Genomic DNA, 19,702 nt, shown 5'->3' with positions numbered 1-19,702 from the left:
AAGTGCTGTCTCTGTAGTATCTCTTTGAGAGGATGATTGGTAAATTTTTTTTAAAATTCTAATTTCCTTTTGTTTTCTATCACTTCAGGACAATTATTTATTTGTTTGTTTTTACTGAGGCAATTGGGACTTGTCCAGGATTACACAGTAGGACAATTTCTTTATTTCTTGCATTATTGTGCCAGGGTTCTTTTTTTTTTTTTTTTTTTTTTTTTGGTCACAGCTTTCAGATAGTTCTATAATTATTATATTTTTTCCTCTTTATTTTCCAGATCTGTTGTTTTTCTTAAAAGATGTTTCACACTCTTTCTGTTTTGATTTATTTCTTATTCTCTCATAGCTTCACTGGCTTCCCTTTGCCCAATTCTAATTTTCAAAGAATTATTTTGTTCTCTAAGATTCTGTTTCCCTTTTTCTAATTGGTTAACTTCTCCCATCCTTCCCCCTCCCCCCTCCAAATAATCATCTTGTTTTTCTTGGATGGTTCTTATTTTATTATTATTTTAGTTTTTCCTCAGTCTATCATTCATTAAAAAAAAATTTTTGTAAGTCTTTTTTGAGATCTTTTTATAAATTCTTAGCCATTTGACATTATTCTTTGGAATATAAAGCATTTAAAAAAAAACAAAACACTTCATTGTCCTTCTCTGAAGATGAATCCAGTATTCCGTTTCCATAGTAAATATCTATGGTTAGATTCTTTTTTTTTTCCTTGCCTGTTGATTTTTTTTTTTTTTTAAGAGAACTATTAGTATAGGTACCTCTAGTCCTGGAATGGGAAGTAGAGTGCCTCTGGTTTTACTTTAGCTCTTCCCTCTGATCTGGAGTCCCAAACTACCACCTCTACCCTCTTGTAAAGCGTCCCCAGAGTCCCTGCCTCACTGCTTCTGCACTCTCCCATATGGTAGTTCCTTGTCAGTTTCTGTAGAACTGCTCAGCCTGGTGTTCCTAATCAGCAGAGTTCTTCCTGACGTCTGACTACCCTTGCTGTCAGGGAGAGGTGAAAGTTCTGTGGCTCAGGTTACCTTCCCAACCCAGCTGATCCCAGATCTCCCTGCTTTTTTTTTTCCTGCAGATCTACCCTGGAGGAGTTTACACTTCACATGGGTTAAATCTTGGTCTTAGGGTCTTTTTTTGGATCTTTTAGGGCTGTCCCAGGAGGATATTCCTCTTCTGCCCAGAGACTTGGTTTTTCCCTCATCTGAGATCATGCTAAGGAGCAAGCAGTTTTATTTTGTTTGTGGGGGAAATCTGGAACTCTTGAATTTTCTGATCTATACTGCCAGTTACTTAGAATCTTTCCCTTTATAGTAAATTATAAGAAAATTAAAATAGTCTAAAAAAAATTGCATAGCAAAGTTAATGAACCTTAAAGATTTATTCCCTCTTTTCTCCCCCAAATACACATGCCAATTATAAAATAATAAAAGCCTATAAACTTATTTTTCTCTTAATAGAAAAAAAATTAAAGCTTAGAGACTAGAGATTTCCCCAAAAGGATCTTTTTGTTGGATTTGCTAATTTTAGATGATTGAACTAAATGGTTTTTTTTAGTGGTCAAGTAGTAATTTCATCTAGCCCATTATGTATTGTGATTATTTTATAAATCATGACTGATTATAATTAATTTGCTTTTTTCCTTTCAGTTGACTATATTGTGGAGTATGACTATGACGCAGTACATGATGATGAACTGACCATTCGTATTGGAGATGTCATCAGAAATGTGAAAAAACTAGAAGAGGAAGGATGGTTAGAAGGAGAACTAAATGGAAGAAGGGGGATGTTTCCTGATAATTTTGTTAAGGTAAGTACTTCTATAACTTTTTTCCATATTTTTTGCAAATTTCGAGCTTTTTATTAATTTACTAAAAAGAATTCTATGGTATTATCTTTTAAAATACAGGTGAAATCACTTCAAAGTAAGTTATTTACTTAGCTGAATTTTTGTCTTGTGATGGATAGTATTAGTAGTGTTTTGTACATCTACTATGATGTCTTTCTTTTCTTTTTTTTTAAAGTATGTGTTTATTTAAAAATTAAATGCAAAATAAGAAAAAACAAAATAGGAAAAAAAAATACTGCCATGTACCCATCAGAACATCAGGGAGGATTCAAAATATGTAACAATAAATTTCCATTTCTAGAAAGCATATATATTAATAAAAGACATTGTATTCATGACTATCCATTTCTTCCTTTGCTTCTTTTAGGGTTTTTTTTTTTGTTCTCTGCTATGTACTTTTTACTTTATAAAGAATAATATATGACAAATATTTTCTTTGCCCTCTATATGTCATATTTATACTTTATATGTCACAGTTATACTTTAATGATTATTAATATTTACATAGCTATGTTTTGCAGGATATTTTATATTTCATTTAATTTTTATAACAATCATGTAATATTAATTCTGATACCTAATATGTTCCAGGCACTGTGCTAAGTCACTTACAAATGTTACTTCATTTAATCCTCAAAATAACCCTTGGATTTTAGGTGCTATTATCCATCCCTACATTGCAAAATGTGTGTCTACCTCCCCATCCAGCACTGCAAGAAGGCCACCAATTGACAAGTTTTTTTGTGTACACACACACACACACACACACACACAGTATGTATACTTCTATTTCAAGGTCACATTTGAACTTGAGTATTTCTGACTTCTAGCACCGTGATTTTTCTATAGCACCACTTTGAATTGATTATTAAATGGGTCACTTGTGAATGTTTAGGATGCAAAATAAGGATTTTTGGGAGAATTTAGTGAGGAAATTGTGAAGTGATTAGAACAGTGCCTGACAAATAGTAAATGCTTAATAAATGCTTGTTTTCTTCTTTCCAAGAGTAGGAACTTTTTAATCTGAGATTCAAATTTTAAGCTATGACAATATGTTTTTGTATCAATATGTTTTGCAGTATTCTTTTCAAATATATTAATATTTAGAATGGGAATGTGCTTCATGCAAAAAAAAAAAAAAAGAATTGGGGAACTATATTACATTTTGTTGATCTGTTAGATGTTTTGTTTCCTATCTTAGCCAAGGAAGTCAACTAAATCATATTCATTTCATGATATCTTTGTTTTTATTTTAACATTACCTAAGTTAATATCTAAAGTCGGAGGCACCTAAAATTGGAGTTGCTTAGTAGTTCAAGAAGTAAAAGACGAGAAGTTTTAGTAGCAGCAAATCAATTCCATCAAATAAGTTGCTGAATCATGCTCAGCTTTTGAAGACTACAGATAAGATCCTTGTCTTCTAGGAGCTTCTAGGAACTAAGAATACTTGAGTGTAGAAAAGTAAAATCTTATTTTATCTCCTTGAGGGGGAGGGAGGGAAGGAAGGGGAAAGAGAGAGAGAGAGAGAAAGAGAGAGAGAGAGAGAGGAGAGAAAGAGAGAGGAGAGACTGAAGACACACATATACTTTTATACAACTATAATTAATTGTTGGGATGACTTTTGTTATATCATTCTCAAATATGCCCCTGCAACTTCCTTTTGGTGGATCTAACTCTGTCTGATAGAGCCAATTAGGACAAGCTCTTAATTCTTTCACATAATAACCCTTCTCATTTCCAGAGTAGATATCTTCTAGTTCCCTTGGATTGAATCCTTAGGTAGCATGGTTTCAAGGCTTTTACTTTTTGTCTTTTGGAATATCATATTCCAAGATTTTTTCTCTTTTTTTGGGCTGTTGGTACCAAGTCTTGTTTTTCTGGTGGTAGACTTCTAGTCTGTGCATAAATCATTTTCCAACATTTGTGGCTTCCCCCATCTTTCTGCGCATTTCTTTATATAAAGGAAGATATTTATATTTCTCTTTGTATTTCTTGTTTGTTAATTGATCCTGGTGCCTTTTTTTGAACATTGCTGTTCTGTGTGTACAAGAGCTGTTTTCTTCCCTGACATTCCATGATACTGTTTGAACTGGAAATCCCCAGGTCCCTCTTTTTCTGATTTGAGTTATTTGTAATGTTTGTGCTTGTGAGAATTTACCTTTTTCTGTCTCTTAGATTTCTGTAGTACAATTTGTATAATATGATAGTACTGTAAGTTTTTGTGAACTTCTGAAAATCTCTCATTTCCAAACCAAGGATGTGTGTCCTGCTTATCTTTTCCTTCTCTATTAAGATAAAATCGTCAAGTTTCCCCAAGATAGCTATATTTTTTGAGGTACTAGTTTCTACTTACGGGTCCCCATCAGGTTCAGAAACTTTAATTTTTCTTTTTTCTTTTTCTGGATCATCATATATAATATACATATAATTCTTTCCCTTCCCTAAACTTTGCCTTGAGATTATTTGTCCCTATCCTTCCAGTGATCCTATTAGTTCCCCATGGATTCAGTTATCTTCTTTATGTAGATGACCTGTTTATTGTTCCTTACCAGATTGTGTCTTCTGAATTTCAGCTTTCATCTCACTCTTTTTACAGAACATTTTCTTTTACATGATTTTCCTTCCATTTCCTGTATATTTATTTGTTAAATCTAAGTTGGTTGGTGAGTTACTTGTGTATTAATCTCTTCAGAGAAGACCTATTTTTCTTTCTCAATGGAGTTGTTTCTCTCTTTGTGTTCAGAATTTTGTTCTTGAACATCTCTCATTGCTCCAGGGACTTATAAAGCCTTTCTATCTTTTTTTCCTAATTTTTTAAAAATAATTTTTTATTGCTGTCCTTTTATTTTTTAAGGTCCCCTATATATATTATTCATTTCCCTTCCCTTCTTCCTCTCATACTAATTTTTTAAAAATAAGAAAAAAAGGTAAGCTAACATTAAATGTTATGTTCCACACCTGGTTCTTCAGTCTGCAAAGGAGATGAAGAAGGGGAAGGGGTCTTCTCATATCACTTTGTTGGGGTCTAAGTTGGTTAATTTTGCAGCATTCAATTTTGATAATTTCCTTGTTGCTGATGCTTTTTAAAATTTACATTAACATTATATAGACAGCCAGTTCAACCAGGCCTTTAAGCTGGACTTGGGAGGATCTGAGTTCAAATCAAGTCTCAAACATTTAGTACTTGTGTAACCCTGGCAAGTTTTTTCATTTGTAAAATGAGCTGGAGAAGGAAGTTGCAAGTCACTCCAATATCTTTTGCAAGAAAATTTGAAAAGTTTGACATGTCTGAAAGGACAAAACAGCAACAACAAATTGTATATTTGGGTTTTTTGGTTCTGCTTGCTTCACTTTCTGTCAGTTCATATAAATCTCTATTCATTAATTCTTGTTATCAAAAGTCTTCCTGGAACTTAGCAGGATCCGGGAATAAGCCCAAAAGTTGCTGCTGCTGCCCACTGCTTTCCCAGGAGTAGTGTTATAACCAATGCTCTTTTAGAATGAAAGAGGAATTCTTTATTCAGTTCTTAAAAGAAGCTGGGGTACTCTCAAGGAGGACTCACAAATAGAACCAGAAGCAAGCTATATACTGTTAGTTTTCTTCTCCCTTCATTACCTTTCCCTTCAAGGTTTGGATTGGTTGGATTAAATGTCAGAATTACACTTGGTCACAGAAATTACAATTGGTTGAATTTACGATCCCCTTTATTTGCCTATTCCATATGTCAAAAGGCTTGTGTGTCCTATTATTGCTCTAGTCAGTTTGGGCTAATTTAAGCCTGGGCACCTTTATTTAGGAACTTTGTTGTTCAGCCAGTTCTTGACTCATATGGAGATATCTTAACAAGATAACTTCACCCCTCCCTTCATAGTATTGTGACAGTATCTGTAGAAACCTTACTTCTCACATAAATTCATCACAATTTATTTAGCTATTCATTCAAGTCAAGCCAACAAGCATTTATTAAGGGCTTATTCTACATACCAAGCACTGTGATAACAAAAAAGAAAGAAATAGCTCCCAACAATTTTAAGTGAATAGCGAAGAGATCATGTAAACCATACCATACTATGCTATGTTGTGCCATATATAAACAAACTGTAGAATAGGATGAATTTAAAGTAATCTTGGAGGGAAAGGCACTAACATTAAGGGAGACTTGGGAAAAGCTGCTTGCAGCAAAACTTGGGGATTTTCGCTGAGACTTGAAAGAAGCCAGGAGAGCCAGAAGGCAGTTGTTAAAGGAGAGAATTCACCACATGGGGCTTTGGATAGCCAGGGAATAGGAGTTTCTCTTGAGTGATTTGGAACATTCTTATGATTATTAATAGTAGCAAAAGTTAATTAACTAAAATTAATAGCAGTTTGGGAAATATTTGCTCATTTCCTTTGAATACTTATATATCAGAGAATATATTTTGATCAAATATATTTCTATTGTCTGTATATTTTGAATATCAGATAATTATCAATTTGATAGAAAGTACTTCCCCTACTTTGTATCTTTATCTGCTTCTTTTTCCTGGAGGGTGGGGAAGGAAGGGAATTTATTAAAAGTGCTTGCTTTGTGAGATATTCTGTGCTAATCATTAGGAATACAAATGCAAAGAAAAAGAAGAAAGAATTCTGCTTTCAAAAAGTTCTTGTACTCCAATGAAGATAACAACATATAAAAAGGAGCTAAAAAATGGTATATATGTTAATTAAAGCCTATTTCTGTCAAAGGACTTTCTAGTTTTCCCAGTAATTCTTGTTAAACAAGGAGTTTTCTAAGTAAAAAAAAAAAAATTTGGTGAGCTGGGGAGGAGTTAATATGTTCTATTTAATTTCCACTTTGTCCTTATCTAGGATGTTTCATTTATCTTTTTCTATTTTTTAATCAATACCAAAAGCTTTTGATGATTATTTCTTTTTATATTGTTTGAAGTCTGGAAGTATTATTCTTCCTTGATTCCTACTTTTTACTTTATTTCCTTAGTATATCTGTTATTCCTTGTAATTTTACAATTTTGTCTACCTTTGTAAAGTATCCCTATAGATTGATATATGACTGAGTTTATAACTTGACATAGTTATTTTCATTATACTGTGACATGATTGTGTAATGATCATTGAATATTCTTTCAGTTATTTATTTTTTTTAAGAAATATTTTGTAATTATGTATATTTAGATGAGTGTGCTTTGATAAATTCGGCATTTTTTTTCCTGAGTAAATTAAACCATCATGTCATCCAGAAATAGAGATTTTTTTTTCCTTTTCTTTGCCCAATTCCTTTCTTTTCCTTCTCTTAATGATTTACTAGAATGTCTAAAATTAATATTATTGCTAGAGTTTCTAGATCTAATATTCCTGTCGCTTGAAAGTACTTATTAAAAAAATTACTTTTCTAACCAAATTGGAGCAATTTTATGCTGCTTCTAAGTTGTCTGCCCAATAGCAGAAACTATAATGCTAAAGAAATTGGATCAGATAGGTAATCAGTATTTCCATCAGTTTATTTTCTTGATCTTTTTGTTTTAGTTCCTACTTTTATTCTACCCTATTTTTTCTCCTGTTTGATTTACTGTTAACTTCTCAGTTTAAGATGAGAAAAAAAGAGAAAAATATTAGTTTTAAGTTGTGATAGTGGTATGGAGGGAAAATTTAATGTTAGGAATTTTTTTTTTTAAAGCTTTTAGAAAAGAGATATTTCTTTTGAAGGTATAATAGCACCAAAAGTATGCTACCTTATAGTATATTCTTTCTTGTATTATTTTAGTTCTCTTGTAGAATAAAATCAGTCTGATCAAGGCCTTGTTCTTGGATAATCTTTGACAACTACTACTGCTACTTTTGAACTGGTACTACTTAGCTCCTTGGGGCTTTAGTGCTTAGATTTCTTAAAATGTGTCTAGACTCTTTTTTGGGTTTTGCTTTCAAGAATTCCAATGCTTCTTTATTTCTCCTTGATTTTCTAGGTCAGTTGTTTTTGCTATAAAATACCTCATATTTCTTAATACTCTTTTGAGTCTTTTGACTTTGTATATATTTTTTAACATTCTTTATTATCTCATGAAGTCATTGCTTTCTTTTTTGGTCTGTTCTAATTTTCAGGGAGTTTGTAACTTGAGTAAGGTCTTGTACCTCTCATTTCAGGCTATTTTTCATTCTTTTCCTCCAGTACTTTTATTTATTAAAAATAAAATAGTTTAAAATTCTTTATTAAACCCTCTCTTATAGGAATTCTAATTTAAAATTATGCTCCTTATGTTCTTCTGAGACTTTATAGTTATATTGGAGTAATTTTCTTATGGATCTATCTCTTTTTTTTTTTTTTTTTTTAAAGATGAATCATTATTTAATGGACCTTGAAATTACTTCAATTTGTAAACCACAATAAGGAGCAGGAAGCTTCACCAGTCAGGCACCTCATAGGGTAGATTTCACCTTGAATGGGGAAAATTCTCAGGGGCTAACAGTCCATGCATTTCCACCCCCTGCACCTGATACAACAGAAATTGAAAATAGTGAAACTTCTTGTGTCAGGATAAGAATGAGAAATATATACTTGGTTCCTTGCAATAAAGTACTTCGGTATTATTGTGATTATATTATTATTATTAGTTTATTACAACTATTATTATCTGATTATTATGACTTATTATCATCATCATCATGGCATGGATCTGTATCTTAAGGGTTCCTGTCACCATAATTTATTTGTTTGCTTCTCTCAGGCTACTTCTAGACTTTGTTAGGGCTGTATTCTATACTGGAGGAAATGCTTGGTCTGGTTTTATTGATGCTTTCTTGAGGTATCATTGCATGCTGTTTTATTCCAAGATCTCAGGGTTAGCTTAGAATAGAGACTTGCCAAGATATTAGCGCTCCTAACTTGGTTTAATTCAGGGCAAAATTTGATTTCTGGCTTTCTGGTCTCAACTCTGCATTTTGTCTGTAGATTGCTGCTGCTCTCATCAATTCTTGCCTTCAAAAAGTTCTGTTTATTTAGAGCAAAGAAGTTTAGGTTAGAATTCTTGACCCCTTGTGATTCTTCATTAGATTTCAGACTGGGCTGGAATTTAGATGTGAATGAGATCCCATTTTTCTTATAAGGAACCTGTGTCACACAGCTACTGATTGTTTCTGGGCTTGATCCTTGTTATATTTCTTGTTTTAGGACTTGTGATGATCTATAACTCTGAATGCCAACTCTAAGTATAGGATTCTCTCCTCTTTCTATCCAGGATCTGTGATCTGTGACTGGGAACTTAAGCAGCATTTATCATTATATATATATTCCTGCACACTGTACAAATTTAGATCCTTCTTTGCTTGGATATGTGTTTTTTTTTTTTTTTTTTTTTTTTTTCCTGATGTACAGCCTTTTCCTGTGATGGATTGCTCCACGTGATTATTACTGGCTATACCTCATCCACAGTGCCCACACACCTCTCTGTTTATATTACTATGCTGACTTGAATTGGAAAAATGATTCACTGTGATTTCTCTGAGTTCTCCGCCCCACCCCCCCGTTCTTAAATTTCTCAGTCAGGATTCAGTTTTGTGTGTTTTCTAAATCAGTTTGGTGGAGTTATGGAAGAAAAATTAACTCTGTTTGGTCTGCTTAACCATTTTGTTTCTGACTTCCTTTAGCCTGAACCATGGTTTTGCTTATTTGTTCTTTTAACCTCTTAATCAGATTTTTTCTTTTATCCCTAAATTCATTTGACAGTTAGGTGGCACGTTGAGACAGTGTTTATAAAGTGTTTAGGATACTGCCTGAACTATAGAAGGCCCTTAATAAATGCATCCTTTCCCATCTCCCTTTCCTCTCCCTCTCTGCCTCTCTCCCTCCCTGCCCCTTCTCTCTCTCTAACTCCCCCTCCCCCCCAGATTTATAATTATAATCACTTTGGGGAAGTATTTTTGATGTTCTATTTGTGTGTTTTTTTTTGTTTTTTTTTTTTGCTGAGGCAATTGGGGGTTAAGTGACTTGCCCAGGGTCACACAGCTAGGAAGTGTTAAGTGTCTGAGATCAGATTTGAACTCTGGTCCTCCTGACTTCAGGTCTGGTGCTCTATCCACTGCTCCACCTAGGCGCCCCCTCTATATTTGCATGTTTAAATATTTTTAAAAGTAGACTAAAACTCTGTCAAAAATGATTATAAATAAAAGTTTCATTAGAGCTTTACTTTTTAGATGTAGAGTTGAACTTAGCAAGAATTCAGGTGAAGAAAGACATTTGATAAGGATATATAAACCTTTAGAATTGTCCTAGATCTTAGATATTATCTAGTCTAACAATCATTTTATTTTATTTTTTTGATTACAGTTTTTATTTTCAAAATATAGGTAAAAATAATTTTCATCATTCACCCTCGCAAAACCTTGTGTCCCCCAATTTTTTTTCTTCCCTTCCTCCCCAACCTCTCCTCCTTTAGATGGCAAATAATCCATACATAATCCAATACTTGTTAAACATTTGCAATTCTTCTATACATGTTTCCATAATTATCATGATGCACAAGAAAAATCAGGTCAAAAAGGAAAAAAAATGAGAAAATAAATAAAATGTAAGCAAACAACAATAAAAAAAGGTGAAAATATTGGATCCACATTCAGTCCCCTCTATATATCCTTTCTGGGTACAGATGATCTTTACATCACAAGACCATTGGAACTGGCTTGAAACACCTCACCTAACGTCATAAATGCTTTAGATTTAGTAAAATTAAGAAGAGGCTGATATGTGTGGTCATAACTATACTAGATATAGAGGAAATACAAAGATTAATAAAACATTGTTCCTGCCTTAATGAATTTATTATCTTGTTTGAAGTATGGGAAAGAAGGACCTGACTCAAATTTAAATAACCTATAATATAAAGAGTTAACATGGCTTTGCAAATGAGAAGTATTAAATGAATTGTGATGCAAGGACGAATCTAGAGAATAATGGGATATTTACTTTAGATTTTAAAGGGACCTTGGAGGTCATTTAATTCAACTTCTAAATTTTACAGAAAAGAAAAACAAGGCTTTGAGAATAGTTAATTGAGTTTTCCAGGATTAACCAGGTTGTGTGGTATAACTGGGATTTTACCAGGCTCTTTAGACTTAATATAATTCAGCACTTTTACTGATATATTATGGTCTTTTCTGAAAGGATTTTTCTAATGTAATATGGAAATGTTCTACTACCAGAAATTTGGAATATTTTTTTATTGGTTTTCTTTTTTTATACCAAAGTTTTATACAGCTCAGAAGAAGGAATTTTTTTGAATTCATTAACTGAAACAGGAAAGTTTGAAATTAGAGGTGCTTAATTGGAGGATTTTACTTCTTAGGCCTAGAGAAATATTCACAATACCCAAGGGAAAAAATATTGAGGGAAAAAAAGCATTTTTTTTTTTTTTTAAGTGGAAAAAGAAAGGGACTTAAGAGCCATAAAAGGTTTACTTGACTCATCGGCCAAACTATTTTTGTAATCCTTGATTTTGATCATATTTATTCCTTGCCTCCCAATCAATGGCTCACTTTTGCCCATATTGTAAAATACAGAGTCCTTAGATTACCACTCATTATTATTAAGAATTTGTCTTTGACCTTTTTTCTCAATCATTTCATGCTATTTATGTCACTATATTAGACACCTTGCATTACTCTGTCTCAGATGCTTTTCTTGAAAGTTTGTTTTGACAAAGGAAAAGTGAGACAGAGAGAAAGGAGGGAAAGAAGGGGAGAGTAAGGAAGAGAGAGAAACAGAAGACAGACAGAAAAGATAAAAAGAATATGATGGCTCTTTGGGGATAGAGATATCACTTGGCAGTAGGTAAGTCTAGGATTATTGAGTGGGACAACTTGCCCTCCCAAGATAAACATCATTAATATTATACTTTGTTAATAATAGGTCTTATATTTTCATACATATATTTTTCAGCAGTTTCCCAGGCTTGCTGCAGATTTAGTGAAGTAAGTGATTCAGTAACTAAAGACTGTAGTCATACTATTTGCCTTCATCTAACTGCTTGCTAGGTAAAAGTTTTGAATGCCTTATCTCTTGCAGGAAAGACCCTCCATCCACAATTTAACTCCACCTTTCCTCTCATAAATTCCCTTTTCAAGTTACATATCCCAGTTATTATTCCCCTTCTATTTCTGCTTTAATTTATCTTAGTGCCTTTGTTCATACAGGTCAAATACAATCTCCTCTTGGAAGCCTTCCTTATCTGTTACTGTAAAGCTAGGAAGCATTATTCTCTTATCAAATTTCTTATTATTTCATTTTATTTAATAAATTATTTTTAATTGAACAAATACTTTATTTTCCCTTTCCCTTACTAAACATCTGTGGAATAAAGAGATAAGATGAAGAACTTAAAGGAATATGTGAATTCTTTTTCTGTATTTTATTTTCATTATTTCTGTGTTTTCCCTATCACCTGTATAATATGTGCAGGCCTATATGTACTTGAGCCTTGGCCAGCTATATCTGAAGCCTGAAGGCCTGATTTTCTGTTTCCTAGAAATCAGGCGATTTCGGGGATACAGAAACCTTCCATTCCAATCTCTCCGGATAGCAACAACCAATTAGATGCCTTCCCCCCCCCTCCCCCTTCTTAATGTTCTCTTACTTGTGATGTAATCTGTTTTATAAAAGCTGTGTATCTTTACTACTTCTTTAGCTTTCCTACCACTAGCTTTCTCTTTCCCTTATCTCGTGATAGAACTGCTCACCCTCTGGAGGTATAATAAATGAGCTTTCTGCTTTCTATTTTGAGTGATCTCTGAGTAGTCATTTTGGATAAGGTCTTCTATATCCCACACAAACAGTAACAACAAAATAAAAGGAAAATTCTCTCATAACCAATAGGTGAACCTTTTGGCCTTGTCTGAAAATGTATGTCTCAGATTACATTTTGAATCTAATCTCTTGTCAGCAAGTAGGTAGAATGCTTCATTGAAGGTTTGGCATGGGAGAGAATAAGAATTTGCATAGGCAAATTAGTATGCATAGGCATACTAAGGACTTTTTATAGGTACCACATTTGGTCCTCTGTAATTGATGGTTTATTACTGCATGATCAGAGTTCTTAAGATTTTTTTAAGTTGGGACAACTACATGGTACAGAATACTGGCCCTGAAGTCAGGAGGACCTAAGTTCAAATGGTTCTCAGACAACTTGATACTTGCTACCTATGTGAACTCTGGGCAAATCACTTAACCTTGGTTGTCCCCTGCTTGCTCCTCTTCTCCCTTCCCCCCTCCAAAAAAAAAAGACTTGAGTTTGTTATTCTATGTAATAGTTATACTATAAATTATTCTTCTGTTTCTATTCAGTTTATTTTGCATTATTTTATAGAGGTTTTCCTAGATTCCTCTGAAATAGTTCATTTTGTTATTTCTTGTGATACAAAAATATCCCATTACATTTTTATATCATAACTCATTTAGCTATTCCTCAATAGAGATGTTCCCCCTAATTTCCTGTTTTGTTTTGTTTTTTTCTTTTTTGTTTTTACTACCATGAAAAGCTAGATGTTTTAGTAGATAGGATGCTGGCCTATATAGTCAGGAAGATCTGAATTCAGACGTAGCCTCAGATACTAGCTGGGTAACTCTGGAAAAATCACTTTGCCTCAGTTTCTTCAACTGAAAATAGGAGGTAATAATAATAATTTCTACCTCCCAATGTTGTTGTAAGGATCAAATGAGGTAATATTTGTAAAGCACTTAGCACAGTGTCTGGCAGGCATATAGCATGTGCTACATAAATATATTATTGTTATTATTATGATTACTTACTACTGTTGAATATTATGATTACAATGATGATGATGATGATGATGACTGCTACTACTACTTAAGTTAGTACAGTATTACAACAGGATTTGCCAAAATGTTTTTGGCTCTATGAGTCTTTTTTCTATTTTGGTGCATTTGTTTTTTTAAGTTCTCTTTGAAGATAAACTTCTTAGCAGTGGTATTACTGGGTCAAAGACTGTGAAACAAACAGTTTAATGACTTTTTGGTTCTAGTTCAAAATTGTTTTCCACAATGGATGTATCACTTCACAGATCTACCAAAAGTGTATTAGGTATGGCAGTTTTTGAGTGCTTCCAGCATTTATGATTTTCCTGATTTGCCAGTTTTGATGAGCTTGAGATGGAATTTTAAAGTGCATTAGTTTTCATTTCTCTGAATGTTAGAAACTTAGGATTTTTAAAAAATGATCTGTGGTTTGGATTTGAAATAATTTGGGTAATTTTCTTCGAAAATTACTTGTTAATTTCTTTTTAACTATTGCTTTTTGGGGGGTGGTTCTTATTTACTCTTTTATAGAGCCTTACCAGTATCTTTTTTTCCCTCCTTCCATCTTTAATAGATCCTAGAGAACATGTAATTTGTTATTTGTACTTTTTTTGGTTGTATTTATTTACTTTGTATTACTATAAAATTATTTCAAATGATTCTTTTATTTGAATATCTTTATTAAAAATTTTTTTTATTGTCATTGATGATTTGGCTCAGGTTTGCAGAGTAATTTTGGATTGTGTCTTGAACTGTGCTCTTTGGAACACTATTGTCTTCAGTTCCTTACTCAGTGTCTCTGCTTCAGCTCAAAACTCAGTCCTGCAAAACCTCCTTCCCTCCCTCTTTATCAGAATATTTGATAAGGATAAAAGATCTTATGTTTTAGAATATCAGAATGGCTCTCCATCCCAAGCTATTGGAATATCAGATACCATTTTATCAAGATGCCTCTCCCCATCTCTGGGGTTCCTCCCCCCATTCCTCCCCTCACCCTGTCAGAACCAGATTGTCAGAGTCCCATTCCTGCTCTCAGCACCCTGACTCTGCCTCCACCTGAGTCCACTCCCTGAGTCTGAGCCATGTGTGTATATATGTCATTGAGAACTCAAATTGTTTGCTGGATTCTTGGAGACTATAATCTCATTTAGCTCTGGGACCAAACCATGGATCCATTTGTTCCCAGTAAATCTCTCCCATTTAATAAGTTATTAAATTGTTCTCTAATCTCTATCTTGCCTCAGTTTCTCCAGTATTACATTATTTGCATTCCCTATCCTCTATATTTGAAACTTTTTTCCTTGATTGATTACAGATTTGATGTTTGTATTGAAATTGTTAACCATTGTGTTGGTATTAAATTTTGTGCAACTGTTTACTGGTTTTTAACTTGCTCTGTTTTTTTGAGAAGCCTATGATCCTTTTACCCCTCTGCATCCTCTTTGAGATCACTATGCTGCTTGGTTGGAGGTCATGTGTTTTTTTTTTTTTTAAACAATATTTTTACTTTTCCTTCTAGATTGGCCTTCAATTTAAATATGTTTACATTTCCTTCTTATTGCTCCTCCATTATAAGAATCTGTTTTGTTTATCTCCATCCTCTTTGTCTCCTGTTTACACCTGTTGAGTGTTACATGGTATTTATAGCATGATGTTTGTTTGCTTATGTTGTAATGCCGGAAAAACTGAGGCAAGATAGAGATTAGAGAGTATTTAATAATTTATTTGAAAGGGAGTGATTTGCTGGAACCAAATGGATTCATGGTTTGGTCCCAATGCTGAATGAGACTATGGTCTCCAAGAATTCAGCAAACTATCTGAGTTCTCAATGACATATATACAAGTGGCTCAGACACAAGGCCCAAGGCAGGGGCAGAGTCCGGATGCTGAAAGTGGGAATGGGACTCTGATAGGGTGGGGGTGAGCCACTGGAGATGGGGATGACATAATGGGGGAAGACGCCCTGGAGATGGGGAGAGGCATTTTTTTGTTTTGTTTTGTTTTTTTTTTAATAACTTTTTATTGACAGAACCCATGCCAGGGTAATTTTTTACAACATTATCCCTTACACTCACTTCTGTTCCGATTTTTCCCCTCCCTCCCTCCACCCTCTTCCCCAGATGGAAAGCAGTCCTATCTATACATGTTAAACAGGTTACAGTAGATCTTGGATACAATATATGTGTGCAGAACTGAACAGTTCTCTTGTTGCTCAGGGAGAATAGGATTTAGAAGGTATAAATAATCTGGGAAGAAGACCAAAAATGCAAGCAGTTTACATTTCCTAGTGTTCTTTCTTTGGGTGTAGCTGCTTCTGTCCATCCTTGATCAATTGAAACTAAGTTAGATCTTCTCTTTGTTGAAGAAATCCACTTCCATCAGAATACATCCTCATACAGTATCATTATTGAGATATATAATGATCTCCTGGTTCTTCTCATTTTGCTCAGCATCAGTTCATGTAAGTCTCGCCAATCTTCTCTGTATTCGTCCTGCTGGTCATTTCTTACAGAACAATAATATTCTATAACATTCATATACCACAATTTACTCAACCATTCTCCAATTGATGGGCATCCATTCATTTTCCAGCTTCTGGCCACTACAAACAGGGCTGCCACAAACATTTTGGCACATACAGGTCCCTTTCCCTTCTTTAGTATCTCTTTGGGGTATAAGCCCAGTAGAAACACTGCTGGATCAAAGAGTATGCACAGTTTGATAACTTTTTGGGCATAGTTCCAAATTGCTTTCTAGAATGGCTGGATGTGTTCACAATTCCACCAACAATGTATCAGTGTCCCTGTTTTCCCACGTCCCCTCCAATATTCCGCGTTATCTTTCCCTGTCATTCTGGCCAATCTGACAGGTGTATAGTGGTATCTCAGAGTTGTCTTAATTTGCATTTCTCTGATCAATAGTGATTTGGAACACTCTTTCATATGAGTGGTAATAGTTTCAACTTCATCATCTGAAAATTGTCTGTTCATATCCTTTGACCATTTATCAGTTGGAGAATGGCTTGATTTCTTATAAATTAGAGTCAATTCTCTATATATTTTGGAAATGAGTCCTTTATCAGCACCTTTGACTGTAAAAATGTTTTCCCAGTTTATTGTTTCCCTTCTAATCTTGCCTGCATTAGTTTTGTTTGTACAAAAACTTTTCAGTTTAATATAATCAAAATTTTCTATTTTGTAGTCAATAGTGATCTCTAGTTCTTCTTTGGTCATAAATTCCTTCCTCTTCCACAGGTCTGAGAGGTAAACTATCCTATGCTCTTCCAATTTATTTATGATCTCATTCTTTATGCCTAGATCATGGAACCCATTTTGACCTTATCTTAGTAATCAGGTGATTAAGTGTGGGTCAATGCCTAGTTTCTGTCCATACTAATTTCCAATTTTTCCAGCAATTTTTGCCAAATAATGCATTCTTATCCCAAAACTGGGGTCTTTGGGTTTTCAAACACTAGATAATTAAAGTTATTGGCTGTTTGTCCTTTGAACCTAACCTATTCCATTGATCAACTAGTCTCTTTCTTAGCCAATACCAGATGGTTTTAGTAACCACTGCCTTATAATATGATTTTAGATCTGGTACAGCTAGGCCACCTTCATTCGATTTTTTTTTTTTTTTCATTAATTCCCTTGAAATTCTTGACCTTTTGTTTTTCCATATAAACGTTGTTGTTACTTTTTCTAGGTCATCAAAATAGTTTTTGGGAAGTCTGATTGGTATAGCGCTAAATAAATAGATTAGTTTAGGTAGTATTGTCATCTTTATTATATTTGCTCTTGCCAATCCAAGAGCATTTAATATTTTCAGTTGGTTAGATCAGACTTAATTTGTGTAGAAAGTGTTTTGTAGTTTTGCTCATGAGTTTCTGATTTTCCCTTGGCAGATAGATTCCTAAATATTTTATATTATCAGTAGTTACTTTAAATGGAATTTCTCTTTGTAACTCTGACTGTTGGATTTTGTTAGTGATATATAAGAATGCTGATGACTTATGTGGGTTTATTTATAACCAGCAACTTTGCTAAAGTTGTGGATTATTTCTTTGTTTTTGTTTTTGTTTTTTTTTTTAATTTTTATTTAATAGCCTTTTATTTACAGGATATATACATGGGTAACTTTACAGCATTAACAATTGCCAAACCTCTTGTTCCAATTTTTCACCTCTTTACCCCCCCCCCCTCCCTAGATGGCAGGATGACCAGTAGATGTTAAATATATTAAAATATAACTTAGATACACAATAAGTATACATGACCAAAACATTATTTTGCTGTACAAAAAGAATCAGACTCTGAATTATTGTGCAATTAGCTTGTGAAGGAAATCAAAAATGCATGTGCATAAATATAGGGATTAGGAATTTAATGTAATGGTTTTAGTCATCTCCCAGAGTTCTTTTTCTGGGCATAAGCTAGTTCAGTTCATTACTGCTCCATTAGAAATGATTTGGTTGATCTCGTTGCTGAGGATGGCCTGATCCATCAGGAACTGGTCATCATCTAGTATTGTTGTTGAAGTATATAATGATCTCCTGGTCCTGCTCATTTCACTCAGCATCAGTTCGTGTAAGTCTCTCCAGGCCTTTCTGAAATCATCCTGTTGGTCATTTCTTACAGAACAGTAATATTAAATAATTTTCATATACCACAATTTATTCAGCCATTCTCCAACTGATGGACATCCATTCAGTTTCCAGTCTCTAGCCACTACAAAAAGGGCTGCCACAAACATTCGTGCACATACAGGTCCCTTTCCCTTCTTTATGATCTCTTTGGGATATAATCCCAGTAGTAACACTGATGGATCAAAGGGTATGCACAGTTTGATAACTTTTTGAACATAGTTCCAAACTACTCTCCAAAATGGTTGGATTCGTTCACAACTCCACCAACAATGCATCAATGTCCCAGTTTTCCTGCATCCCCTCCAACAATCATCATTATTTTTCCTGTCATCTTAGCCAATCTGACAGGTGTGTAGTGGTATCTTAGAGTTGTCTTAATTTGCATTTCTCTGATTAATAATGACTTGGAGCATCTTTTCATATGACTAGAAATTGTTTCAATTTCTTCATCTGAGAGTTGTCTGTTCATATCCTTTGACCATTTTTCAATTGGAGAATGGCTTGATTTTTTATAAATTAGAGTTAATTCTCTATATATTTTGGAAATGAGGCCTTTATCAGAACCTTTGACTGTAAAAATATTTTCCCAGTTTATTGCTTCCCTTCTAATCTTGTCTGCATTAGTTTTGTTTGTACGAAAACTTTTCAGTTTGGTATAATCAAAATTTTCTATTTTGTTATCAGTAATGATCTCTAGTTCTGCTTTGGTCATAAACTATCCTATGTTCCTCTAATTTATTAATAATTTCATTCTTTATGCCTAGGTCATGAACCCATTTTGACCTTATCTTGGTGTACGGCGTTAAGTATGGATCAATGCCTTGTTTCTGCCATATTAGTTTCCAATTTTCCCAGCAATTTTTATCAGACAGTAAGTTCTTATCCAAAAAGCTGGGATCTTTGGGTTTGTCAAAGACTAGGTTGCTATATTTGTTGACTATTTTGTCCCTTGAACCTAATCTATTCCACTGATCAACTAATCTGTTCCTTAGCCAATACCAAATAGTTTTGGTAACTGCTGCTCTATAATATAATTTTAGATCTGGTACAGCTAAGCCACCATCATTTGATTTTTTTTCATTAATTCCTTGAATTCTTGACCTTTGTTTTCCATATGAACTTTGTTGTTATTTTTCTAGGTCATTAAAATAGTTTTTAGAGTCTGATTGGTATAGCGCTAAATAAATAGATTAGTTTAGGTAATATTGTCATCTTTATTATATTTGCTCGCCCTATCCAAGAGCATTTAATATTTTTCCAATTGGTTAGATCAGACTTAATTTGTGTGGAAAGTGTTTTGTTGTTTTGCTCATAAAGTTTCTGATTTTCCCTTGGCAGATAGATTCCTAAATATTTTATATTATCAGTAGTTACTTCAAATGAAATTTCTCTTTGTAACTCTGACTGTTGGAT

The 19,702-nt window shown here is 33.7% G+C and overlaps 1 protein-coding gene across 7 annotated transcripts in view; it reads left to right on the top strand.

Moving 5' to 3' along the window:
- The window catches only part of CD2AP (CD2 associated protein), a 179,822-nt gene that overhangs the window by 36,909 nt on the left and 123,211 nt on the right, over positions 1-19,702 (top strand). For all 7 annotated transcript variants that reach the window (XR_004233679.1, XM_031964742.1, XM_031964744.1 and 4 more), the window contains exon 2: positions 1,647-1,807. Coding sequence is in view for 6 of the 7 variants with exons in the window: in XM_031964742.1 (XP_031820602.1) it covers positions 1,647-1,807 (161 nt within the window). In the remaining variant the exon portion in view is untranslated. The remainder of the gene's footprint in view (positions 1-1,646; positions 1,808-19,702) is intronic.

This window comes from Sarcophilus harrisii, chromosome 4 (assembly GCF_902635505.1).
Source record: "Sarcophilus harrisii chromosome 4, mSarHar1.11, whole genome shotgun sequence".
Taxonomy (NCBI): Eukaryota; Metazoa; Chordata; class Mammalia; order Dasyuromorphia; family Dasyuridae; genus Sarcophilus; species Sarcophilus harrisii.
This window is presented reverse-complemented; position numbering and strand designations above follow the sequence as displayed.